The 23,680-nt window shown below is 45.6% G+C and overlaps 1 protein-coding gene across 3 annotated transcripts in view; it reads left to right on the forward strand.

The window, feature by feature from the left end:
• Nucleotides 1-23,680, forward strand: part of LOC115207325 (cytohesin-1) — a 109,178-nt gene that overhangs the window by 77,389 nt on the left and 8,109 nt on the right. For 2 of the 3 annotated variants that reach the window (XM_029774351.1, XM_029774343.1), the window contains exons 3-10: nucleotides 1,601-1,665; nucleotides 3,855-3,921; nucleotides 4,594-4,712; nucleotides 6,477-6,557; nucleotides 10,015-10,127; nucleotides 13,615-13,763; nucleotides 14,304-14,416; nucleotides 20,350-20,428. In XM_029774351.1, the coding sequence (XP_029630211.1) occupies nucleotides 1,601-1,665; nucleotides 3,855-3,921; nucleotides 4,594-4,712; nucleotides 6,477-6,557; nucleotides 10,015-10,127; nucleotides 13,615-13,763; nucleotides 14,304-14,416; nucleotides 20,350-20,428 (786 nt within the window). The remainder of the gene's footprint in view (nucleotides 1-1,600; nucleotides 1,666-3,854; nucleotides 3,922-4,593; nucleotides 4,713-6,476; nucleotides 6,558-10,014; nucleotides 10,128-13,614; nucleotides 13,764-14,303; nucleotides 14,417-20,349; nucleotides 20,429-23,680) is intronic. The other variant, XM_029774336.1, reaches the window with a different exon arrangement.

Genomic DNA, 23,680 nt, shown 5'->3' on the forward strand with positions numbered 1-23,680 from the left:
GTGGGGGGAGGAGGAGGAGAGAGGTGTGTGTGTGTGTGTGTGTGTGTGTGTGTGTGTGTGTGTGTGTGTGTGTGTGTGTGTGTGTGTGTGTGTGTGGGGAGGAGGAGAGAGTTGTGTGTGTGTGTGTGTGTGTGTGTGTGTGTGGGGAGGAGGAGAGAGTTGTGTGTGTGTGTGTGTGTGTGTGTGTGTGTGTGTGTGTGTGTGTGTGTGGGGAGGAGGAGAGAGTTGTGTGTGTGTGTGTGTGTGTGTGTGTGTGGGGAGGTTTCTCAACCCTTTTTATGTTGACCCAGCAGGCTCTGTCTGTCCTCTCCTCTGCTTTTTGATGAAATATTGACTTCACCTGCCAGTTAGCTCTACCCCTGCCTTAATCCTCCAGATGCCCCTCACTGCAAAGAGACTGAATATATCCTCCAGATATTATGGCCCATGAAGAATGTGGCATTTCCCCCACTAAGTGCAGGACAGCCTTTAGTACCCTGACTATCTTGAGATGGAGCCTAGCTAGTTGTTTGTGTACTATTTAGTGGTTGACGGAGTGTGAGCAGTAAGGGGACTAACAGTAGATTAATAGGGCAAGAAAAGTCAGACCTGGGTCAAATAGGATTTGTTTTCTTTCAAATACTAGGAGTGTTTGATTGAGCAAGGAATTTGAAAGACAAATACTATTTGAACCCAGGTCTTGGAAGAGCATTAAGAGCTGTAAAATGACTAGATCATTTCATTTGGTGTCACTCCTCACACACCCAGCCAGAATGGGGTTAGCTAAGTTCCCATGAGACAAGCAGAGTCCTTCATCCACCCTTCATCTACTGTGTCAGTCAATGAAGCTCATATCAAGGCAGGGAGGTTCATTAATACATGTATTTCTTGCACTAAAATGTAACTTTGCCTCTCCATGGTATCTCATCTTTCCTTTCATTTACCTTTATTTATCCAGGCTAGTCCTACCAAGAGTGCAAAGCACTGGTGACCGCTGTGGTGTGTCTGGTGACCCCGGTCATTCTCAGTGACATGGTCCATGTGACACTCTAGCATCCCCTGGCCTGGCTGGCTGTGATGACAACACAGGAGGACGAGAGATCTGACGCCCTCTCTTTATTAGCTGTGTCTGTCCCCATGCCATCATGACGTAGTTTCCCCCTCCAGTCTCCACCCTGTTTCACCCTCGTATGGGGTCCTGACCCTCCCTCTCCCCTCCCTCTCTGGAACTGGGCTCTCACAGAGCTGTATATCTCCATTAATCTCCCAAACATAACCCCAAAATAATCAAATGTCCTGCTCCCTACTCCATGTGTTTGGAGGTCATTCACCAATGTTCCTCCCTTTTAATGTGGTTTGTAAAGAAGAAAGTGTTTGGGGAGAAAGACAGACCTGCTGCAGGGCACGTACACATCCAGTTGATATTAGATTGGAGTGGTTAGTGTCAGTATTGGTTAGGGTTATGGGGAGACTGCATGGTGGCAGCAGTGGGCACAGACTGGGCACTGATGGGTCTGGAGGAGAAATAGAATGTTCTGGAACCTCACAATCTGTCCTGGGACAGCAGACTGAGCGTAATGCTCTGTGTGTTTGGTCCTCACCCCCTCTCTCTAATTTCCAGCGTCTGAAGAATGAGATCGCAGAAGTGACCAGTGAGATCGAGAACCTGGGTTCCACAGAGGAGAGGTGAGTGTGTAACAGTATGGAATCAGATTTCCTTGGGGTTCCTTATGGTTCTTCAGGGTTCCTTGGGTTTTTTAGGGTTCTTCAGAGTTCCTTCTGGTTCCTTAGGGTTCTTCAGGGTTCCTTAGGTTTTTTTTAAGGTTCTTCAGGGTTACTTACCATCTCCTATCTCTGACATTCCAAATTGCTTTGTTGTTTGTATTCCATTAATTTAGCAAATGACTGTTGTTAAATATTTATACCTTAATGTCCAGATAGTACCAACCCTCTTCCCCTCCCCAAAACACCACGCGCACACATGCACGCACAGGCACGTGCTCACACACACACACTTGCTCACACACACAATCACACCGCCACACACACACACACACACACACACACACACACACACACACACACACACACTGACTAGTGCTTTTAAATGTTTGATCAGCCACGCCCACCATGATGGGAGGGCTATTCAATAATGCACAGATGTTTGGGTAGAGCAGACAATGGAGGGTCCCTAGGGAGGGAAGAAGTGAAGGGTACTTTGGAGTGTGGGCCGTGGGGTACTCAACTTGAGGGGGACCCCATTCCACCACCCACTTTTTTTTCAGACATGTACTTTCGTTTGCTCTGGCCATTTACTAAATTGTATAACGAGCTCGCTTTCTGAGTCATCTGAGACTTTACCAATCCATGTGTCAGAGACAATCAGGTGGTGAAACGGTTGTTTCTGTGAATAACCAACTCCTATAGCTTTGGAGATGGGCCGTTGTTCAATAGTGGTGATCTGTTATAACTGACGCTGGGGAGTACTGTAGTTCCCAATGACTATAGCCAAAGGAATGCTGGGGAAAATAATTCATCAAAGAGGAAGTCTGGTGACCTTTGGCTAGCCGGGGCAAGGTGACGTAAGCATGGTGACGGTGAAAACGGAGTAGACTTTGACCTCTCTACGCTCCAGGTCTGAGAAATGGCCTTTTCCCATCATGCTTATTGTTGAGTCACCATTTCATCTTAAATGTTGTCATCAGTGGCCCATTGGAGCAGTTTTAACTGCCAAGCTGATGACAACATGTTCAATTCATGAAAGTATTATTTTAATTAATAAGTGAATGAATACATAATATTGACCCAATGTGAGATGGGTAAATAGATCATGGAGATCAATGTGTGTGATTTGAAATGAAAAGACAAATTCCAATATACTTTTTCTCTCTTTGGACAAAGTTTATATTTACATGGCATCACACAAACACTTATTCTTGGGGCTGGTTTCCCAGACCCTGATTATGCCTAGTGCTGGACTGAAGAGCATGCTCAATGGAATATCTCCACTGAAAGTGTTTTGTAGTGCAGGACTAGCCTTAATCTGTATCCAGGAAACCAGCCCTGACAGCATCACGTATGGGGGATACAATAATAATGTGTCTCTAATTAATTTCATATTAATCAAATGGCTACCTGGACTATTTGCATTGACCCCCTTTTTTACCCTACTGCTACTCTCTGTTTATTATCTATGCATAGTCACTTTACCCCTACCTACATGTACATATGACCTGAATTACCTGGACTAACATGTAGCCCCTCACATTGACTCAGTACCGGTAGCCCCTCACATTGACTCAGTATCGGTACCTCCTCACATTGACTCAGTACCAGTACCCCCTCACATTGACTCAGTACCTGTACCCCCTCACATTGACTCAGTACCTGTACCCCCTCACATTGACTCAGTACCGGTACCCCCTCACATTGACTCAGTATCGGTACCCCCTCACATTGACTCAGTATTGGTAGCCCCTCACATTGACTCAGTACCGGTACCCCCTCACATTGACTCAGTACCGGTACCCCCTCACATTGACTCAGTATCGGTACCCCCTCACATTGACTCAGTACCTGTACCCCCTCACATTGACTCAGTACCGGTACCCCCTCACATTGACTCAGTACCTGTACCCCCTCACATTGACTCAGTATTGGTACCCCCTCACATTGACTCAGTACCGGTACCCCCTGTATATAGCCTCCTTATTGTTATTTATTGTGTTACTTTTTTCTTTTACTTTAGTTTATTTAGCAAATATTTTCTCACTCTGGTTAAGTTCTTGTAAGTAAGCATTTCACAAAACACCTGTTGTATTCCGCGCATGTGACAAATACAATTTGATTTGATTCTATTTGATTTAACGTTGCAGGAAAAACATGCAGAGGAATAAACAAGTGGCCATGGGCCGAAAGAAATTCAACATGGACCCTAAAAAGGTGAGTATCAAATAGACATGGGCTGGTTTCCCAAAAGCATCGCAGCACCAACATCTGCTTCATTCTATTGAAACTAAATGCACGAAATATGATCTTAGTGCTACGATGAGTTTGGGAGTCCCAGCGCAGGGTTATTCACATCTTACCCTACGAGGTCAGGAGCCTGCTGGTTCTCTGTTCTACCTGATCATTATTCCACCCACCGGGTGTCCCAGGTCTAAATCAGTCTCTGGTTAGAGGGGAACAAGGAAACAAGGCAGTGCAACTGGCTTCCAGGTTCAGAGTTGAATTGGAGGGAAATAGACATTCTGAAGGTGTCCTGTGGGTTTGATATACTAATGCTGTTCCAGGTTGTGGGTTTTTTACATTACCACTGAGTCAACTCTCAGATCTGACAATGTGTGGAGAAGTGTTTGACGTTTCAGGAACCACAATAACAATTGTAGTGACCTTAACCAAACGCCTAGCAACCTCATCAATCAGGAGGTTCCATCCTCTTGACATTATGGTATGGATCGTACCCGTGTTTGAGTCCCGGTCGGGGTTACCCCCGATTTAGCTAAAATATGATTTCAATCTTTTGATATGCGCTGCATGGCTACAAACAATACGACCTGGAACGCCCCCTTTGTAACGAGGGTCTGACACGGGATGTATGTTGTATTTTCTCAGGGAATTAAGTTCCTGATTGAGAACGACCTGCTTAAGCACACCAGCGATGACATCGCCCAGTTCCTGTACAAGGGGGAGGGGCTAAACAAGACAGCCATCGGAGACTACCTTGGAGAGAGGTCAGTGGGGGGCAAGATGCATGCTACGTCTCTATGTGGTTGTGTCAGGGGGAGGGGGGGGGGGGGGCAAGATGCATGCTACGTCTCAAAGTGGTTGTGTCAGGGGGAGGGGGGGGGGCAAGATGCATGCTACGTCTCAAAGTGGTTGTGTCAGGGGGAGGGGGGGGGCAAGATGCATGCTACGTCTCAAAGTGGTTGTGTCAGGGGGAGGGGAGGGGGGGGGCAAGATGCATGCTACGTCTCTATGTGGTTGTGTCAGGGGGAGGGGAGGGGGGGCAAGATGCATGCTACGTCTCAAAGTGGTTGTGTCAGGGGGAGGGGGGGCAAGATGCATGCTACGTCTCAAAGTGGTTGTGTCAGGGGGAGGGGAGGGGGGGGGCAAGATGCATGCTACGTCTCTGTGGTTGTGTCAGGGGGAGGGGGGGGGGCAAGATGCATGCTACGTCTCTATGTGGTTGTGTCAGGGGGAGGGGAAGGGGGGGGCAAGATGCATGCTACGTCTCTATGTGGTTGTGTCAGGGGGAGGGGAGGGGGGGGCAAGATGCATGCTACGTCTCTATGTGGTTGTGTCAGGGGGAGGGGAGGGGGGGCAAGATGCATGCTACGTCTCTATGTGGTTGTGTCAGGGGGAGGGGAGGGGGGGGGCAAGATGCATGCTACGTCTCTATGTGGTTGTGTCAGGGGGAGGGGAGGGGGGGGCAAGATGCATGCTACGTCTCTATGTGGTTGTGTCAGGGGGAGGGGAGGGGGGTGTGTGTGTGTTTGTCATGTTTGTGTTTCTGTGTGTGTTGTGTGGTTCAGAAGGACGTCACTTCCTTCCTGTCAAAGATGTCCCATTTCCAGATCACCTCCTTTCCTCTGTCAGGTCAGGCACATCCCCTTTCCCCCCAACGCCCTTTCCCCCAACGCCCTTTCCCCCAACGCCCTTTCCCCCAACGCCCTTTTCCCCCAACAGCCTTTATTAGATCCACATCTAGACCCTCAGACCTCAAAACAGAGACGTTGATTCCTTCACAGTCCGTCTGACTTTGATTTCCACTTCATCCATTCTAAATAATGTTAAGTACCTAAAATTCCTGGAATGTTGGCTGAAGCTGAAAAAACTGTAAAAGTTTAGTCTCTCCTGAAGAAATACCATCTTTTATATTAATTCAAAGCCATATAACAGGCAACACCCAATGGCTGTGCGTTGTGTGTGTTATTACCCTGGGTGCATTGCCTACCTTAAAGTGCTACAGCCTGGGTGTGGTCGGCTAGTCGACAAGCCAGACCAGGAAATGGAGAGCTGAGTTGTGTTCATTAGGGCATGAACACTACCCAGATATCGTCATGGATGCTCTGCTCTGTCCAATTGGTATAAAGAGATTTCTGATTCCAGTGGGGGAGGGGCAGACTGTGTGTGTGCTCTCCCTGATTGGTCAGGAATCCCCCAGGGCTGTCAGGGATAGGTCCTGGGAGGCCTGCTGTCTATCTCAGGGGGAGTATCACTAACTCCAAAGGCCACAGATGTCAAGAAGAGTGATGTCATGATAGAGGTGTCACCTTGTGTGTGTGTGTGTGTGTGTGTGTGTGTGTCCCTCCCCCAGTTTTTATTGATTGTGTGAGCATATACATGCGTGTGTGTGTACGTGCATTTGTGTGTCTGGCTGTGTGTCTAAATGTCTGTGTATTTGTCATTTTTTGTGTCTGTGTCTCTACACTCAAATAATTGAACAATGATTTCAGAAAATCATTACTAAACTTATTCTATTATTTTCCCTACAGAGATGAGTTCAACCTCCAGGTCCTCCATGACTTTGTGGAGCTCCATGAATTCACCGACCTGAACCTGGTCCAGGCCCTGAGGTAAGAGCCTCCCAGTGGGGCTTTATAACCACCCCCCACCCCGTACAAATTGCTCCTACAAATCACACGCACACACACACACACACACACACACACACACACACACACACACACACACACACACACTTAAAACGTCTCTGACTCTCCAGAGAGCCGAAGCACAGACTTCTATCACAACCTCTTCCTGATATAGCATTGTCCTATAGTTACCTAACATTGTCATTATCCTCCTGATATAGCATTGTCCTATAGTTACCTAACGTTGTCATTATCCTCCTGATATAGCATTGTCCTATAGTTACCTAACGTTGTCATTATCCTCCTGATATTTCATTGTCCTATAGTTACCTAACGTTGTCATTATCCTCCTGATATAGCATTATCCTATAGTTACCTAACGTTGTCATTATCCTCCTGATATAGCATTGTCCTATAGTTACCTAACGTTGTCATTATCCTCCTGATATAGCATTGTCCCATAGTTACCTAACGTTGTCATTATCCTCCTGATATAGCATTGTCCTATAGTTACCTAACGTTGTCATTATCCTCCTGATATAGCATTGTCCTATAGTTACCTAACGTTGTCATTATCCTCCTGATATAGCATTGACCTATAGTTACCTAATGTTGTCATTATCCTCCTGATATAGCATTGTCCTATAGTTACCTAACGTTGTTATTATCCTCCTGATATAGCATTGACCTATAGTTACCTAATGTTGTCATTATCCTCCTGATATAGCATTGTCCTGTAGTTACCTAACGTTGTCATTATCCTCCTGATATAGCATTGTCCTGTAGTTACCTAACGTTGCTATTAATCATTAGATATTTGGGTTATTGTGTCACTGCCAAAACTTTAACCAGTTTATATCTCTCTCTTCCATTAAATCATCTCACACAGGCACAGCTCCTATAGGGACAATATGTTTTTTATGAATGACAATATTCACAATACAACAGCACGCACTTGAGGTCTTGAGATAGACTTGTATCCTGTCTAGGAGGTGTACCTGTACATCAAACAGCCTTACTACAGAAACAGGATATAGACTAGCATCCTGTCTAGGAGGTGTACCTGTACATCAAACAGCCTTACTACAGAAACAGGATATAGACTACCATCCTGTCTAGGAGGTGTACCTGTACATCAAACAGCCTTACTACAGAAACAGGATATAGACTACCATCCTGTCTAGGAGGTGTACCTGTACATCAAACAGCCTTACTACAGAAACAGGATATAGACTACCATCCTGTCTAGGAGGTGTACCTGTACATCAAACAGCCTTACTACAGAAACAGGATATAGACTAGCATCCTGTCTAGGAGGTGTACCTGTACATCAAACAGCCTTACTACAGAAACAGGATATAGACTACCATCCTGTCTAGGAGGTGTACCTGTACATCAAACAGCCTTACTACAGAAACAGGATATAGACTACCATCCTGTCTAGGAGGTGTACCTGTACATCAAACAGCCTTACTACAGAAACAGGATATAGACTACCATCCTGTCTAGGAGGTGTACCTGTACATCAAACAGCCTTACTACAGAAACAGGATGTAGACTAGCATCCTGTCTAGGAGATGTACCTGTACATCAAACAGCCTTACTACAGAAACAGGATATAGACTAGCATCCTGTCTAGGAGGTGTACCTGTACATCAAACAGCCTTACTACATAAACAGGTTATAGACTAGCATCCTGTACATCAGACTGCTTCACTCTACAAATCAAATCAAAGTTTATTTGTCACGTGCGCCGAAAACAACAGGTGTAGACCTTACAGTGAAATGCTTACTTACAGGCTCTAACCAATAGTGCAAAAAAGGTATTAGGTGAACAATAGGTAAGTAAAGAAATAAAAACAGCAGTAAAAAGACAGTGAAAAACAGTAGCGAGGCTATATACAGTAGCGAGGGTATAAAATTAGCGAGGCTATATACAGACACCGGTTAGTCAGGCTGATTGAGGTAGTATGTACATGTAGATATGGTTAAAGTGACTATGCATATATGATGAACAGAGAGTAGCAGTAGCGTAAAAGAGGGGTTGGCGGGTGGTGGGTGGTGGGACACAATGCAGATAGCCCGGATAGCCAATGTGCTGGAGCACTGGTTGGTCGGACCAATTGAGGTAGTATGTACATATGTACATGAATGTATAGTTAAAGTGACTATGCATATATGATAAACAGAGAGTAGCAGCAGTGTAAAAGAGGGGTTGGGGGGGGGGGGCACACAATGCAAATAGTCCAGGTAGCCATTTGATTACCTGTTCAGGAGTCTTATGGCTTGGGGGTAAAAACTGTTGAGAAGCCTTTTTTGTCCTAGACTTGGCACTCCAGTACCGCTTGCCATGCGGTAGTAGAGAGAACAGTCTATGACTGGGGTGGCTGGGGTCTTTGACCATTTTTAGGGCCTTCCTCTGACACCGCCTGGTTTAGAGGTCCTGGATGGCAGGCAGCTTAGCCCCAGTGATGTACTGGGCCGTACGCACTACCCTCTGTAGTACCTTGCAGTCAGAGGCTGAGCAATTACCGTACCAGGCAGTGATGTAACCAGTCAGGATGCTCTCGATGTTGCAGCTGTAGAACCTTTTGAGGATCTCAGGACCCATGCCAATCTTTTTAGTTTCCTGAAGGGGAACAGGCTTTGTCGTGCCCTCTTCACGACTGTCTTGGTGTGCTTGGACCATTCTAGTTTGTTGGTGATGTGGACACCAAGGAATTTGAAGCTCTCAACCTGCTCCACTACAGCCCCGTCGATGAGAATGTAGATGTGCTCGGTCCTCCTTTTCCTGTAGTCCACAATCATCTCCTTTGTCTTGGTTATGTTGAGGGATAGGTTGTTATTCTGGCACCACCCGTACAGAAACAGGAGATGGACTGTCCTCCTGTCTAGGGTGTGTACTTGTACATCAAGCTGCCTCACTACAGAAACAAGAAGTAGACTTGTGTATCACTGGACCAACAAGTTAGCAGCCGAATTCCCGATAGAGTGCAATACTTTTGACCGTTTACATCTTGGTCATTTAGCAGAAACTCTTAACCATAGCGACTTCCAGTCAGTGCATTTCACTAAGTTAGATAAAGCGACTTCCAGTCAGTGCATTTCACTAAGTTAGATAAAGCGACTTCCAGTCAGTGCATTTCACTAAGTTAGATAAAGCGACTTCCAGTCAGTGCATTTCATTAAGTTAGATAAAGCAAACAGGAGTTGTTCTGGCTCAGACAAGGCTTACTTACTTTACATGAGAAACAATGGTCCCACTTTCACACCCTCATCAGTAGATAACAAAGGCTTTTAGTCATCTAGATATGTGTATCAACCTACTGGTCAAAAGAAGTGCACTATGTAGGAAATAGAGTGCCATTTGGTATTTACCCAAAGTTAGTAGTTGATAGATGGTATTGCTGACGGACCTCTCTTTCTCCTCCCCTGACAGACAGTTCCTGTGGAGCTTCCGGCTGCCTGGCGAGGCCCAGAAGATCGACCGCATGATGGAGGCTTTCGCCCAGAGATACTGCCAGTGTAACCCTGGCGTCTTCCAGTCGACAGGTAGGACCACAGGCATGTAGTGAAGGGTCAACGCCATTTACACTAAAGCATTGTTAGAGCTAGGGTTACCACCTGTCATGGTGATGGGCAATTGAAGGGTTAAACCAGGGGTTTTGCTTTCTGACCCACAATTTGAATTTTCTACCGAGAGTGAAGCGGAGAGGGGATATACGGTATGAGTGGATATACGGTATGAGTGGATATACGGTATGAGTGGATATACGGTATGAGTGGATATACGGTATGAGTGGATATACGGTATGCGTGGATATACGGTATGAGTGGATATACGGTATGAGTGGATATACGGTATGAGTAGATATACGGTATGAGGGGATATACGGTATGAGTGGATATACGGTATGAGTGGATATACGGTATGAGTAGATATACGGTATGAGGGGATATACGGTATGAGTGGATATACGGTATGAGTGGATATACGGTATGAGTGGATATACGGTATGAGTGGATATACGGTATGAGTGGATATACGGTATTAGTGGATATACGGTATGAATGGATATACGGTATGAGTGGATATACGGTATGAGTGATGAGTGGATATACAGTATGAGTGCATATATGGTATTCAAATACTTTTAGTGTTTGCTTTTGTCTGTCTAGAGTACCAGGTGGGAGGGGTTTGGAGTATTGGGACTATTCTATTGGTCCATAAAGCCAGGCAAGCTCAATCAAGCGCAGATTAAGTATTTTAAATGACTTTGAATAGTATTTGAACCCAGGTCTGCGCTTCACCATGCCTGCTAAATACAGCAGGAACAATACTCCTACAATGGCATTCTATTGTACCTGCACGCTGGAGAATGACACCTTCCTCTTTGAAAAGTGGATATACGGTATGAGTGGATATACGGTATGAGTGGATATACGGTATGAGTGGATATACGGTATGAGTGGATATACGGTATGAGTGGATATTTGTTATATCTGAAGTTACTGTATACCTGTTATAGGGTATCCCACTCCAACAAGTCTGTGTTCACTGATCCACTTTTCAAAGAGGAAGGTGTCATTCTCCAGTGTGCAGGTACAATAGAATGCCATTGTAGGAGTATTGTTCCTGCTGTATTTAGCAGGCATGGTGAAGCGCAGACCTGGGTTCAAATACTATTCAAAGTCATTTAAAATACTTAATCTGCGCTTGATTGAGCTTGCCTGGCTTTATGGACCAATAGAATAGTCCCAATACTCCAAACCCCTCCCACCTGGTACTCTAGACAGACAAAAGCAAACACTAAAAGTATTTGAAAGATTTCTAATAGCATGTGAACCCAGGCCTGGTGCGGTGTGTGAACCCAGGCCTGGTGCGGTGTGTGAACCCAGGCCTGGTGGGGTGTGTGAATCCAGGCCTGGTGCGGTGCGTGAACCCAGGCCTGGTGCGGTGCGTGAACCCAGGCCTGGTGCGGTGCGTGAACCCAGGCCTGGTGCGGTGCGTGAACCCAGGCCTGGTGCGGTGCGTGAACCCAGGCCTGGTGCGGTGCGTGAACCCAGGCCTGGTGGGGTGCGTGAATCCAGGCCTGGTGCGGTGCGTGAACCCAGGCCTGGTGCGGTGCGTGAACCCAGGCCTGGTGCGGTGCGTGAACCCAGGCCTGGTGCGGTGCGTGAACCCAGGCCTGGTGCGGTGCGTGAACCCAGGCCTGGTGGGGTATGTGAACCCAGGCCTGGTGCGGTGCGTGAACCCAGGCCTGGTGCGGTGCGTGAACCCAGGCCTGGTGGGGTATGTGAACCCAGGCCTGGTGCGGTGCGTGAACCCAGGCCTGGTGCGGTGCGTGAACCCAGGCCTGGTGCGGTGCGTGAACCCAGGCCTGGTGCGGTGCGTGAACCCAGGCCTGGTGCGGTATGTGAACCCAGGCCTGGTGCGGTATGTGAACCCAGGCCTGGTGCGGTGTGTGAACCCAGGCCTGGTGGGGTGCGTGAACCCAGGCCTGGTGCGGTGCGTGAACCCAGGCCTGGTGCGGTGCGTGAACCCAGGCCTGGTGCGGTGCGTGAACCCAGGCCTGGTGGGGTGCGTGAACCCAGGCCTGGTGGGGTGTGTGAACCCAGGCCTGGTGCGGTGTGTGAACCCAGGCCTGGTGCGGTGTGTGAACCCAGGCCTGGTGCGGTGTGTGAACCCAGGCGTGGTGGGGTGTGTGAACCCAGGCCTGGTGGGGTGTGTGAACCCAGGCCTGGTGCGGTGTTTACTGGAAGGGTGTTTGGTGTGTTCACAGGGACATTATGTCCATGGCAGACGGCTGCTTGTTACATGGATGCAGATGGATGTGAATAATTCATGGTCTTCTCTCTCTGAGACAAACAGGACAGATAATGGAAAGTGCTACGGCTGTGTCAGCCAACCTCTGACCACATTGTCTCTCTGCACACGCCTGCTTACACACATGTACACACACACACACACACACACACACACACACACACACACACACACACACGTATGCACACACCACACACACATGTATGTACACACTGCACACAGATACACGCATGCATGCATGCACAAAGGCACTTACTCTCTCACACACACACACACACACACACACACACACAGAGACACACACACACTGAGTGACACACACTGAGCGACACACACACACACACACTGAGCAACACACACACACACTGAGCGACACACACACACACTGAGCGACACACACACTTAGCGACACACACACACACTGAGTGACACACACACTGAGCGACACACACACACACACTGAGCGACACAGACACACACACACACTGAGCCACACACACACACACACACTGAGCAACACACACACACACACACACACACACACACACACACACTGAGCGACACACAAACACACTGAGCGACACACACACTTAGCGACACACACACACACTGAGTGACACACACACTGAGCGACACACACACACACACACTGAGCCACACACACACACACACACACACACTGAGCAACACAGACACACACACACACACACACTGAGCGACACACACACTTAGCGACACACACACAAACTGAGCGACACACACACACTTAGCGACCGACACACTCTTTCATGCCGGTCCACCTTACTCTCTTCCTTAACATGGTCTCTGAATCTAGTCCCCTGTCCTTTAAGCTCCAGTCATTTACATTTTTGATCCTATTGTCCCGGAGAATCTTATCAGACGTTGTCGTGGTATCACTTTATATTTGCACTGCAGCTGACCATCAATCACTCTGGTGAAAAAATACAAATCCACTCCTATATTCAAGTGTCCAATAACAGTGTTTTGGTTGTAATGGAGACAGTACCTTTTGTTTCTGGGACTGTGTCCAGGCATCTATCTGTATGACAATGTTGGAGTCCCAAATTGCAAATGTGTACCTGAATACTTGTGTGTGTCTGTATGTATGTGTGTGTGTGTGTGTGTGTGTGTGTGTGTGTGTGTGTGTGTGTGTGTGTGTGTGTGTGTGTGTGTGTGTGTGTTTTTCTCCAGACACCTGTTACATCCTGTCGTTTGCCATCATCATGCTGAACACCAGCCTCCACAACCCCAACGTGAAGGACAAGCCAGCGGTGGAGCGCTTCATCTCTATGAACAGAGGAATCAACGATGGAGGAGACCTTCCAGAGGACCTGCTCAGGGTGTGTAAACAGAGACATCAACGAGGCCTCTCCATCTCTCTGTCCATCCCTCCATCTCACTCCTGATCCCATCAGATCCCCTGCCCCAGGGGTCCTCTACCTTCCTCTCCATCTCTCTGTCCATCCCTCCATCTCACTCCTGATCCCATCAGATCCCCTGCCCCAGGGGACCTCTACCTTCCTCTCCATCTCTCTGTCCATCCCTCCATCTCACTCCTGATGCCATCAGATCCCCTGCCCCAGGGGTCCTCTACCATCCTCTCCATCTCTCTGTCCATCCCTCCATCTCACTCCTGATGCCATCAGATCCCCTGCCCCAGGGGTCCTCTACCTTCCTCTCCATCTCTCTGTCCATCCCTCCATCTCACTCCTGATCCCATCAGATCCCCTGCCCCAGGGGTCCTCTACCTTCCTCTCCATCTCTCTGTCCATCCCTCCATCTCACTCCTGATCCCATCAGATCCCCTGCCCCAGGGGTCCTCTACCTTCCTCTCCATCTCTCTGTCCTCAAGTCTAAGTGTTATTCTCTCCTCCCCACAGAACCTGTATGACAGCATCAAGAACGAGCCCTTCAAAATCCCTGAGGACGACGGGAACGATCTCACACACACCTTCTTTAACCCAGACCGGGAGGGCTGGCTGCTTAAACTGGGTGAGTGGGACCAGACGCTAAAATAACCTTAAGAACATTTAAATAACATTGAAGCATTGAACTAATGTTGAAATAACTGTTGTACAGTTACAAATCCCAAAGGTCTGTAATCTCTCCAATCCTCACCAATATTGCTGTGCCCATCGATGACTGTGTTTATGACTGTCTACCATGGTAAGGAAGGTGTGATGGATTCTATCAGACTGAAACAGAGGTCTACATACTGACCAATGGGCCCATCTCAGACTGTGTGTGTGTGTGTGTGTGTGTGTGTGTGTGTGTGTGTGTGTGTGTGTGTGAGACAAAGTGTGATTGTGTGTTCAGTCCATATACAGTATTTGAGGGGCCCCTGCCCACCCCCAATGCATTATGGATGAGGCCCTGAGATCAGACGACCACATGTGGAGGGCTTTCAATAATGCACGACTAGGCATATTCATACACTCACTCACTCACACATACACGTACACACACTCATACCTACACATGATACACAGACAGACGGACGGATGCACATCCTGTACATAGAGGGACAACCTGCACAGTGGAGTATAAACCAGTGAACACACGACGACGACGCTTCCTTCCCCTCTAATATTACAATGACTCTTACAGGACATCCCAATGATCAGTCTTCCAGCAAAGAGAACCACATTATGTCCTGTGATCTATCCAAGACGTAGGGACTTCCTATTTCTCCACCCTGTCTGCTTCCCAGTGGATCTCTGTTTGGATGAATTCACAATGACTCTGATATAAATTCACAATGATCTGGGCCATGTTCATTAGGCACAAAATGTTTTGCAACGGAAAATGAACATATGCGTTTCTTATTGGACAAGTCCAGGTAGTGCCTCGCTGTTTCGTTCCGTTTTCTCCCATTTGGTGCCTAATGAACAGGACCCTGAACTTGAATTGAAACCCTTAATCAGTGTGAGTCTTTCCCACCCTTCCAGTAACATGAAGAAGTCTCCAATCACACTCCAGTGATACATAACTGTGAATATTGACATTCAGGTTCTACTAATTTGGGTGGAAGATGAAATAATTGGCCTTAAAGAACTGGGACCCTAGAGGAGGTGCTGTGCAATGCGTTGCTTTACACAAGTTGGCACCAGTGTAACAATGCATTGAACTCAAATGATTTGGGGTGAGCAGAAGCCCCATCTGGTGGTTGTAATGTACTGCAGGATAACTCCTCTTAACCCAGAGCTTTATATTGAGAAATAGCCATCATTAGCCATCATTAATCTAAATAAGACTGATCAGTTTTCATCAAATCTGATAATATAACCATGTAACCTGATGAATTTACTAAATATCAAAATGCCTTTTCGAAGGCCTGTTCCTCCGAGTGCCAACATTGTAAACCAGTGCATCGAGCCACTCCTCCAATCAGATGAGCAAGAAGTGGTGCTATGATTTTTTTATATTTAATTTGATTTTTGTTTTCTTTTTCTTCCTCGTTTGTTTGTTTGCTCCATGATTTTGGCTGTTGTCTTTCCTCAGGAGGTATGTACATCTGCTCTTCCCAAAAACTAGTCCATCTTCTCAGCTCTCCGGTGCTTTCGGTGGTCCGCCATTGCTTCCGTTCTCCTTCATTTATTTCCGTTCTACGCTTTGAACGATTTTTGTTTGTTATTTGTGGATTTTGTTGCTGTTGGGTTTCCTTGTTCTGCCATCATCGACTGAATCTAGTATTAATTGAATGTTTGTATGTTTGTTGGTCTTCCATTGAGCTGGTGGTTTGTCCACGTGCTTCTCTCTCTCTCTGTATTGGTCGCCGGGCGGTTGCTAGGTGCTTTGCCTGGTTAGGCCGCTCGGGGAACAACATGGTGGCCATTCTGTTTTGTGACCGCCGTAGTGAAGAGTCTGTTATGCTGTGGTGATTTACCTTTTCAGTCTCTGTGTTTTGGCGGGCTGCAGTATTCCTCTTTCTAGAGAGAGCACGACAAAGGGTTTGAAGACAGATCTACGAATCTAAATAGTTTTGAATTAGCAACCAATTAGCTACCATTTAGGAACCTATTGAAAATTTACCAGCATTTTAGATTGTGAATATTAAATCATTTTAGAACTCTCCTTCTCAGAAGTTCTGGCTGTCAAGAACAATGTCTGCTGTTGTTAACTCTTTAATGGGATCATATGAGGGGAATACTGCAGCTACACCAACTGGCTCCAGCTCTGCTCTCTCTGTCATGCTGTTCATGGACCTGAAGGGGGATGGTCTGGCTTTGGCCTGGTCTGGCTTTGGCCTGGTCTGGCTTTGGCCTGGTCTGGCTTTGGTCTGGTCTGGCTTTGGCCTGGTCTGGCTTTGGCCTGGTCTGGCTTTGGTCTGGCTTTGGCCCGGTCTGGCTTTGGCCCGGTCTGGCTTTGGTCTGGCTTTGGCCTGGTCTGGCTTTGGCCCGGTCTGGCTTTGGTCCGGTCTGGCTTTGGTCCGGTCTGGCTTTGGCCCAGTCTGGCTTTGGCCTGGTGCAGACATGGGTTCAAATAACATTTGTTTTCTTCTAAATACTTCAGCAGCGCTTGATTGAGCTTGCCTGGCACCTGGCACAATGGAACCAAAAGTTCAAAACCCTCCAGGCAGGATCACTCGAACGCTCAAAGTATTTGAAAGAAAACAACTACTGTGATCCCAGGTCTGGTCTGGTGTGGTGCTGGACTGGACTGCAGTGAGGTGGGTGTGGGGAGAATGGAGAATGGGGGATGTGTGTTGAGAAGGGGAGGTTAGGAGGGGAGTGGGGACTGGGTGCTATCTATGGAACAATGCAGAAGTGCACTATATGATTAGTGTTTAGAATATAGGCTACATTCTAGCTAGTGTGTTTAGTAATAGAGATTGAATCATCACATAGGACCAAGGATAGCACATTTTACTTGTCATGTAAATCCTGAGGTCTTCCTCATCAATTTAAAAGGAATTTTGACAACCAAGTTTCCCCTGTTAATCACAGTATGATACAATTATAAAATCTATTTTATCTGACTTGAAGCTGGTGGTCGAGAGAGACGAGTGCTGAAAATATCCTGGGTCATGTTCAGTGGGGCCACAGCATTGCAAAACAAAAATCTGCTTTCTTATTGAACAAATTCAGCTGTTACAGTACCTCACGGTTTCACTCCATTTCAAAACATTCTCTCATTATTAAACATGACCCAGGTCCCTCCTAACCTTCACTGTTCTGACCCCCCTGTCCTTGGGCGATCGCTCCTCCTCCACTCCTCCCCAGCCCGGCACCCCCCTGACCTGCCGGCACCGCCCAACAAAAATCTCCTCGGGCAAAGCCGCCTTTGTCTGGGACATTTTTTTGCCAGGGTCCTCACTCTCTGAGTGACTGACAGGAACTGAAGTGGTCAACCAATCATCAATCACTCACATTCTCCTCCAAGCCAATCAACTGTCATATCATCAGCTGTGAGATTCTGCCATTTGTCTCTACATGACTCTGTGTGTCAAGTGTCATTTCAACATTCATAAGTCACGTTCCGAGGACAAGATGACAATAACACAGTGACAAAATGGAGGCAAGGAGAACGTGTTTGTGGTCATGTTCCAATGTCCATACTAGCCCACTACTTAGAATACCTGCCCAATACCACAGGAGGTTGGTGGCACCTTAATTGGGGAGGACGGGCTCATGTTAATGGCTGGAGCGGAATCGGTGGAATGGTATCAAATACATCAAACATATGGTTTCCATGGTTTCCATGTGTTTGATGCCATTCCATTGGCTCCGTTCCAGACATTATTATGAGCCTTCCTCCCATCAGCAGCCTCCATTGTTTCATACTAAGAAGTGTGCTGGTATGTGGATATCGGGACGGCGAGTGTTTAAGTGCCCTCTCATGACCTTTGTAGTGTGATAGGTGATCATATACATTAGCATCGCTGCTATATGATCAATACAAGTGTGTCTTTTCTGGCCTGTTGTGATCAACACTTCTGTTAGATGGTGTCCACAACACTGCTCTTCTGTTAGATGGTTTCCACAACACTGCTCTTCTGTTAGATGGTGTCCACAACACTGCTCTTCTGTTAGATGGTGTCCACAACACTGCTCTTCTGTTAGATGGTGTCCACAACACTGCTCTTCTTTTAGATGGTGTCCACAACACTGCTCTTCTGTCTTGGTAGATGGGTTTTCTTAGTGTCTTCATACTAACATTGGTGGTGGTGTAACAGCTCAACTACCTTGGCACTTTCAGTAGGGCCAGACATAGAACAGCCAGACATAGAACAGCCAGACATAGAACAGCCAGACATGCATTTTTGTCATCGTGTTGATTTGTCTTTAATCAAAAATGGTATATATCGTGTTTTCTCCTGGAGCATGTCGGTGTGTGTCCATGTACACGTTGTATCCATACCATTTAGTTTTGATGGAGGGTATTTAGACTTAGAGGAGGCAAAAGGGGTCTCTTAAACGGACAGAAATATTGTCCAGAAACGACCTAATTGGACAGAAAGGTGTCTTCAGACAATACATTGACTGGTGTTTATATCATATCTCTGTGAATAGGGCCAATATTCAAGACAAAACTCTGTGACATGACATTAGCAACTAATCTTCCATAGTGTATTTAACGACTTGCCCTTTACTAGTTAAAACAGGAAGTTCCAGCCAGAGGGGCCCATAGAGTGAGTAGCCTACTAGCATAGCTCCAGGCTAGCTCCAGTTTCCTGCCCCCCCTGACGCTGTTTATCGGCATCTCTTCCTCCCAGCGTGAGCTAGCTGCCGTCTGCTGCTGTGATCAGGTTTCTCCCTAACAGGAAGTGGGAGTGGCGGTGGGGTCGGGGGTCTGCCACAGATCACTGAGCAGCTGAGTTAACCAGAGACACCCCGCCAGGTGTGAAAGAAGCAAAGAATTTGAGACAATTGTTAGTAGTACTATTTCACATTCCCCATAGTAGGATCTCATTAACTCTTGGAGGTCTAAACTTTAACAAGTGTTTGGTTTTATATCCCAGCTATTGATCTCCTTGAGAAGTTGTCTACTCTGAGAGGCTGTTTATGTCCTTTAGAAGGTGTCTACTCTGAGAGGCTGTTTATGTCCTTTAGAAGGTGTCTACTCTGAGAGGCTGTTGATCTTCTTTAGAAGGTGTCTACTCTGAGAGGCTGTTTATCTCCTTTAGAAGGTGTCTACTCTGAGAGGCTGTTTATGTCCTTTAGAAGGTGTCTACTCTGAGAGGCTGTTGATCTTCTTTAGAAGGTGTCTACTCTGAGAGGCTGTTTATGTCCTTTAGAAGTTGTCTACTCTGAGAGGCTGTTTATGTCCTTTAGAAGGTGTCTACTCTGAGAGGCTGTTGATCTTCTTTAGAAGGTGTCTACTCTGAGAGACTGTAAGTCCTGAGTCAGCTATACTGAGGAACTACGGAGGAGAGGTAGGACAGTTAAAATGAACACTCAGGTTTCAGACAGTATTAAACATGATATACTGCTCTGTCTAATCTATAAGGCTAAGGGCTTTTCACTACAGAGCCGAGCCTAACCAAGCTGTACTGAGCTGGCCCGGTTATGCATCCACCATAGTTGCTGGAACCGTTCTGAAAGGAAAATGTGAAAAGAACATATCGGAGCCAACAGGTCGGCACAATAGTGTAAAAAGGCGATTACAGAATTCCTTGGTCTTATCAAAGCCCAGTTTAGTCAACAGAACTCCTCTGTAATCTCATGCTTCTCTCTCATGTAGAGTAGAATAACTGGTAGTCTAGATGCTATGTGTGGGTTGCCGGAGGAGCATGGTACTGTACGGTGCTTGATGGGGAATGTAGGGAGATGGGAGTTGTAGTTCTATACCTGTTATCTGCCTGTCTGTCTATCCATGCGTCTGTCTGTGTGCCTGTCTGCTGCTCTGCCCTCCGCTGCCCGGTGCCCATCCCTCTCTTTCTCTCTCTCCCCCCTGAGTCTGGCTAACACCGTCTCTCTATTCCTCAGGGGGACGCGTCAAGACCTGGAAGAGAAGATGGTTCATTCTCACGGACAACTGTCTGTATTACTTTGAGTACACCACTGTAAGTACAACTGTCTGTATTACTTTGAGTACACCACTGTAAGTACAACTGTCTGTATTACTTTGAGTACACCACTGTAAGTACAACTGTCTGTATTACTTTGAGTACACCACTGTAAGTACAACTGTCTGTATTACTTTGAGTACACCACTGTAAGTACAACTGTCTGTATTACTTTGAGTACACCACGGTAAGTACAACTGTCTGTATTACTTTGAGTACACCACTGTAAGTACAACTGTCTGTATTACTTTGAGTACACCACTGTAAGTACAACTGTCTGTATTACTTTGAGTACACCACTGTAAGTACATCTGTCTGTATTACTTTGACTACACCACTGTAAGGACATCTGTCTGTATTACTTTGAGTACACCACTGTAAGTACAACTGTCTGTATTACTTTGAGTACACCACTGTAAGTACAACTCTGTATTACTTTGAGTACACCACTGTAAGTACTGGACTGGAACGGGAGCCATCAGTTATCATGTTCAATTCAATATATCTTAACTCTTACATCTAGACGTTCCGCTAACGGAACACCGCTCCAATATCCAATGATAAGGCGTGGCGCGAAATACAAACTCCTCGAAAATCCGAAAACTTCAATTTTTCAAACCATATGACTATTTCACAGCATTTTAAAGACAAGACTCTCCTTTATCTAACTACACTGTCCGATTTCAAAAAGGCTTTACAACGAAAGCAAAACATTAGATTATGTCAGGAGAGTACCCAGCCAGAAATAATCACACACCCATTTTTCAAGCTAGCATATAATGTCACAAAAACCAAAACCACAGCTAAATGCAGCACTAACCTTTGATGATCTTCATCAGATGACACTCCTAGGACATTATGTTATACAATACATGCATGTTTTGTTCAATCAAGTTCATATTTATATCAAAAACCAGCTTTTTACATTAGCATGTGACGTTCAGAACTAGCATTCCCACGAACACTTCCGGTGAATTTACTAAATTACTCACGATAAACGTTCACAAAAAACATAACAATTATTTTAAGAATTATAGATACAGAACTCCTTTATGCAATCGCGGTGTCCGATTTTAAAATAGCTTTTCGGTGAAAGCACATTTTGCAATATTCTGAGTAGATAGCTCGCCATCACGGGCTAGCTAATTTGACACCCACCAAGTTTGGTACTCACCAAACTCAGATTTACTATAAGAAAAATTGGATTACCTTTGCTGTTCTTCGTCAGAATGCACTCCCAGGACTTCTACTTCAACAACAAATGTTGTTTTGGTTCCAAATAATCCATAGTTATATCCAAATAGCGGCGTTTTGTTCGTGCGTTCAAGACACTATCCGAAGGGTGACGCACGGACGCGTATCGTGACAAAAAAAATTCAAAATATTCCATTACCGTACTTCGAAGCATGTCAAACGCTGTTTAAAATCAATTTTTATGCGATTTTTCTCGTAAAAAAGCGATAATATTCCGACCGGGAGACGTCCTTTCCGTTCAAAGACTCAAAATCTAAAATGGACTCTTCACGTGCACGCACGCACCTGTCTCATTGTTCTCAGATCGACCACTTACCAAATGCGCTACTGTTTTTCAGCCATGGCCTGCAGAGTCATCATTCAACGTTCTGGCGCCTTCTGAGAGCCTATGGGAGCCTTAGAAAATGTCACGTTACAGCAGAGATCCTTTGTTTTGGATAGAGATGACAAAGAAGGCCAAGAAATGGTCAGACAGGGTACTTCCTGTACAGAATCTTCTCAGGTTTTGGCCTGCCATTTGAGTTCTGTTATACTCACAGACACCATTCAAACAGTTTTAGAAACTTTGGAGTGTTTTCTGTCCAAAGCTACTAATTATATGCATATTCTATCCGGCCGTGAATGCATATTTTTTATCCGGCCGTGAAAATACTGCCCCCTATCCATAACAAGTTAAATGTCTGCAACAGGCACACATACACACATGGCTATTATGATGGATATTACAGTTGCAAGTTACAACACATTGTCACACCTGTTCTGTTTGTGTACTCGTTCACTGCTCTACTGTGTATTCATCGGTGGCAGGTAGCCTAGCGGTTAAGAACGTTGGGCCAGTAACCGAAACGTTGCTGGTTCAATGCCCCGAGCTGACTAAGTGAAAAATCTGTAGATGTGCCCTTGAGCAAGGCTCTTAACCCTAATTGCTGCTGTAACCCTCCTGTAAAAAAAATAATAAATAAATAAAACCCGCTCTGGATAAGAGTGTCTGTTAAATGACTATGTAAATGTAAAATAATTATTCAGAGTAATGTCATTAACAGGGATATTCCATTCACAATAAAATATAATATAGTGTAATATCCCTTTAGTAACACCACATTTTGTAGTGTAAAATCCCTTTAGTTACACCACATTTTGTAGTGTAAAATCCCTTTAGTAACACCACATTTTGTAGTGTAATATCCCTTTAGTAACACCACATTTTGTAGTGTAAAATCCCTTTAGTAACACCACATTTTGTAGTGTAAAATCCCTTTAGTAACACCACATTTTGTAGTGTAATATCCCTTTAGTAACACCACATTTTGTAGTGTAAAATCCCTTTAGTAACACCACATTTTGTAGTGTAAAATCCCTTTAGTAACACCACATTTTGTAGTATAAAATCCCTTTAGTAACACCACATTTTGTAGTGTAATATCCCTTTAGTAACACCACATTTTGTAGTGTAATATCCCTTTAGTAACCGCCACATTTTGTAGTGTAATATCCCTTTAGTAACACCACATTTTGTAGTGTAAAATCCCTTTAGTAACACCACATTTTGTAGTGTAATATCCCTTTAGTAACACCACATTTTGTAGTGTAATATCCCTTTAGTAACACCACATTTTGTAGTGTAAAATCCCTTTAGTAACACCACATTTTGTAGTGTAAAATCCCTTTAGTAACACCACATTTTGTAGTGTAAAATCCCTTTAGTAACACCACATTTTGTAGTGTAAAATCCCTTTAGTAACACCACATTTTGTAGTGTAAAATCCCTTTAGTAACACCACATTTTGTAGTATAAAATCCCTTAAGTAACACCACATTTTGTAGTGTAATATCCCTTTAGTAACACCACATTTTGTAGTGTAATATCCCTTTAGTAACCGCCACATTTTGTAGTGTAAAATCCCTTTAGTAACACCACATTTTGCAGTGTAATATCCCTTTAATAACAACCCATTTTGTAGTGTAATATCCCTTTAATAACAACCCATTTTGTAG

The sequence above is a fragment of the Salmo trutta genome, chromosome 1 (genome assembly GCF_901001165.1).
Source record: "Salmo trutta chromosome 1, fSalTru1.1, whole genome shotgun sequence".
Lineage (NCBI taxonomy): Eukaryota > Metazoa > Chordata > Actinopteri > Salmoniformes > Salmonidae > Salmo > Salmo trutta.